Source organism: Buceros rhinoceros, unplaced genomic scaffold (assembly GCF_000710305.1).
Source record: "Buceros rhinoceros silvestris isolate BGI_N320 unplaced genomic scaffold, ASM71030v1 scaffold47028, whole genome shotgun sequence".
Taxonomy (NCBI): domain Eukaryota; kingdom Metazoa; phylum Chordata; class Aves; order Bucerotiformes; family Bucerotidae; genus Buceros; species Buceros rhinoceros.
The window spans coordinates 1-1,777 of record NW_010429476.1 but is presented as its reverse complement, the minus strand read 5'-3'; the positions used below and the strand labels follow the sequence as shown (position 1 = coordinate 1,777).

The following is a 1,777-nucleotide window of genomic DNA, read 5'->3' as shown; positions in this document are numbered from 1 at the left end:
CCTGCTGATGCATAATAATGAAGCAGGACATGAACAAAAACTCAGGCTCCCATTGAATCATTAAGGTACTGAGGACACGGTGCCAGCTCTTCATCAAGCTTGTTAGCCCAGGGCTTCACCCATGGTGAAATGAGCAGAGCAGAGCTGCCGCCTGTGAAACCTGCTCCACGCGAAGCATCTCATACCCACCGAAATCCACGGGATGACTTGCACTGCGGAGGACTTTTTGCTTGGATAAAAGTATGCAGCAGCAGCAGGATTCTGCAGTTTTCAGATTCTGAACTGCAGAACAACTTCTGGGGTTAGTGCATCAAACTCCCACCACACGCACTGCCTTAGCATGTTAAAATTTGTGTTTCCAGGTTCCAGCAATAGCTGTTGTCTGATCCACTCAGCAAGGTAAACACACGGAGTTAGGCATGACGGTGCCTGTTGTCTCGATCCTGTTTTCTTCAAGCCAGTGAGGATTTACAGGATCTCAGACCTCAGAGGAGACGCTGTGCTCCCTGTTCAGCACCTGCTGGTGCTTTGCTAATACAAAAATGCCGATTAATTTTCCTAAGCTTACACAGCTGTGCTAGTAAAGAACCCCGATTTGCTAAAACCTCGGTACTCTCTCCAGATGAAATTAAGTGCACACCATATCCTGCTTGCTTAGTCTGCAGCTCAACTTTGTGCTTTGCAAAGGGTTTAGTATTGTTTAAGTATCAAATAAACTATCCAGTAAATAACATCGGAGTCCACAAACCAAAGAAGAAAAATGTTCAAAAACCTCCAGGGCACCAGTTAATTTAACTCTTGTATTCGTCCTTCTCAGGGATTGTTATTAACACTTGTGTAACTGTGAGTCCCCAGCTCAAATGTGTTAGAAATAAATCTGAGGAAGGAGGAGAGTTAATCTATGGATACCTTGAGGTGTAGCCCTTTGTATGAAACATTTTCAACAGATGCTTTCCTCTGGAAGCAACTCGAGAGAACTACCAGAGCTCCCTCAGTCTTTCTTACACACACACAAGCACACACAACCTTTGGAAAAACAGAGCAAGAAGAGCCGTACCTAACATTTTCACAGTTTGCTTGTTGTTCTTATCCCTGATGACAGTGTTTGGACCGATGTTCTTTTTCTTTCTCCTCCAGAGCTTCCTCCCAATGAGGCTGTACAGCACAGTCAGGCAAAACACGGGCAGGAAAAAGAAGATGCTGGAGGTCCAGACCATGATGGTGAGGAGCCCCGAGCGGATGGCGTACTCTGTGGCTCGGCACTCGTTGGTGATCAGGGGGTTTGTGCCATTCTCGTGCTCAACCCCCACCAAGACGAAGATGGGTCCAGCGCTAATGAAGGAGATGGCCCAAAGGAAGAGGATGACCAGCTTGACTTTTCCCTTGGTGATGATGACTTTAGCTCGGAGGGGGAAACAGATGGCGACGTACCGCTCCACGCTGAGGGCAGTGATGTTCAGGATGGTGGAGTAAGTGCAGCTCTCGCTGACAAACTGGAAGAGCTTGCAGAGGAGGTCCCCGAAGTTCCAGGGCCGGTACTGCCAGAGGCGAAAGAGGTCTAGGGGCATGCAGAGGAAGATGAGCAGGTCGGAGAAGGCCATGCTGGACAGGTAGAAGTTGGTGGTGGTCCTCATGTTGCGGAACCGTGACACTACCAGCATGGTCATGAGGTTGCCGATGATCCCGATGACGAAGAGGAGAACGCAGGCGACGGTGATGCCGGTGAGCACGGGCACGGGGAAGAGGTGCAGCGGGGGCTCGGCGCCCGTCCGGTTCT

The 1,777-nt window shown here is 49.5% G+C and overlaps 1 protein-coding gene across 1 annotated transcript in view; it reads right to left on the bottom strand.

Moving 5' to 3' along the window:
* Positions 1-1,771, bottom strand: part of GHSR (growth hormone secretagogue receptor) — a 4,285-nt gene extending 2,514 nt beyond the window's left edge. The window contains exon 1 of the mRNA XM_010142639.1: positions 1,058-1,771. Coding sequence (XP_010140941.1) covers positions 1,058-1,667 — 610 coding nt within the window. The 5' untranslated portion in view covers positions 1,668-1,771. The remainder of the gene's footprint in view (positions 1-1,057) is intronic.
* Between the last annotated feature and the right edge of the window lie 6 nt (positions 1,772-1,777).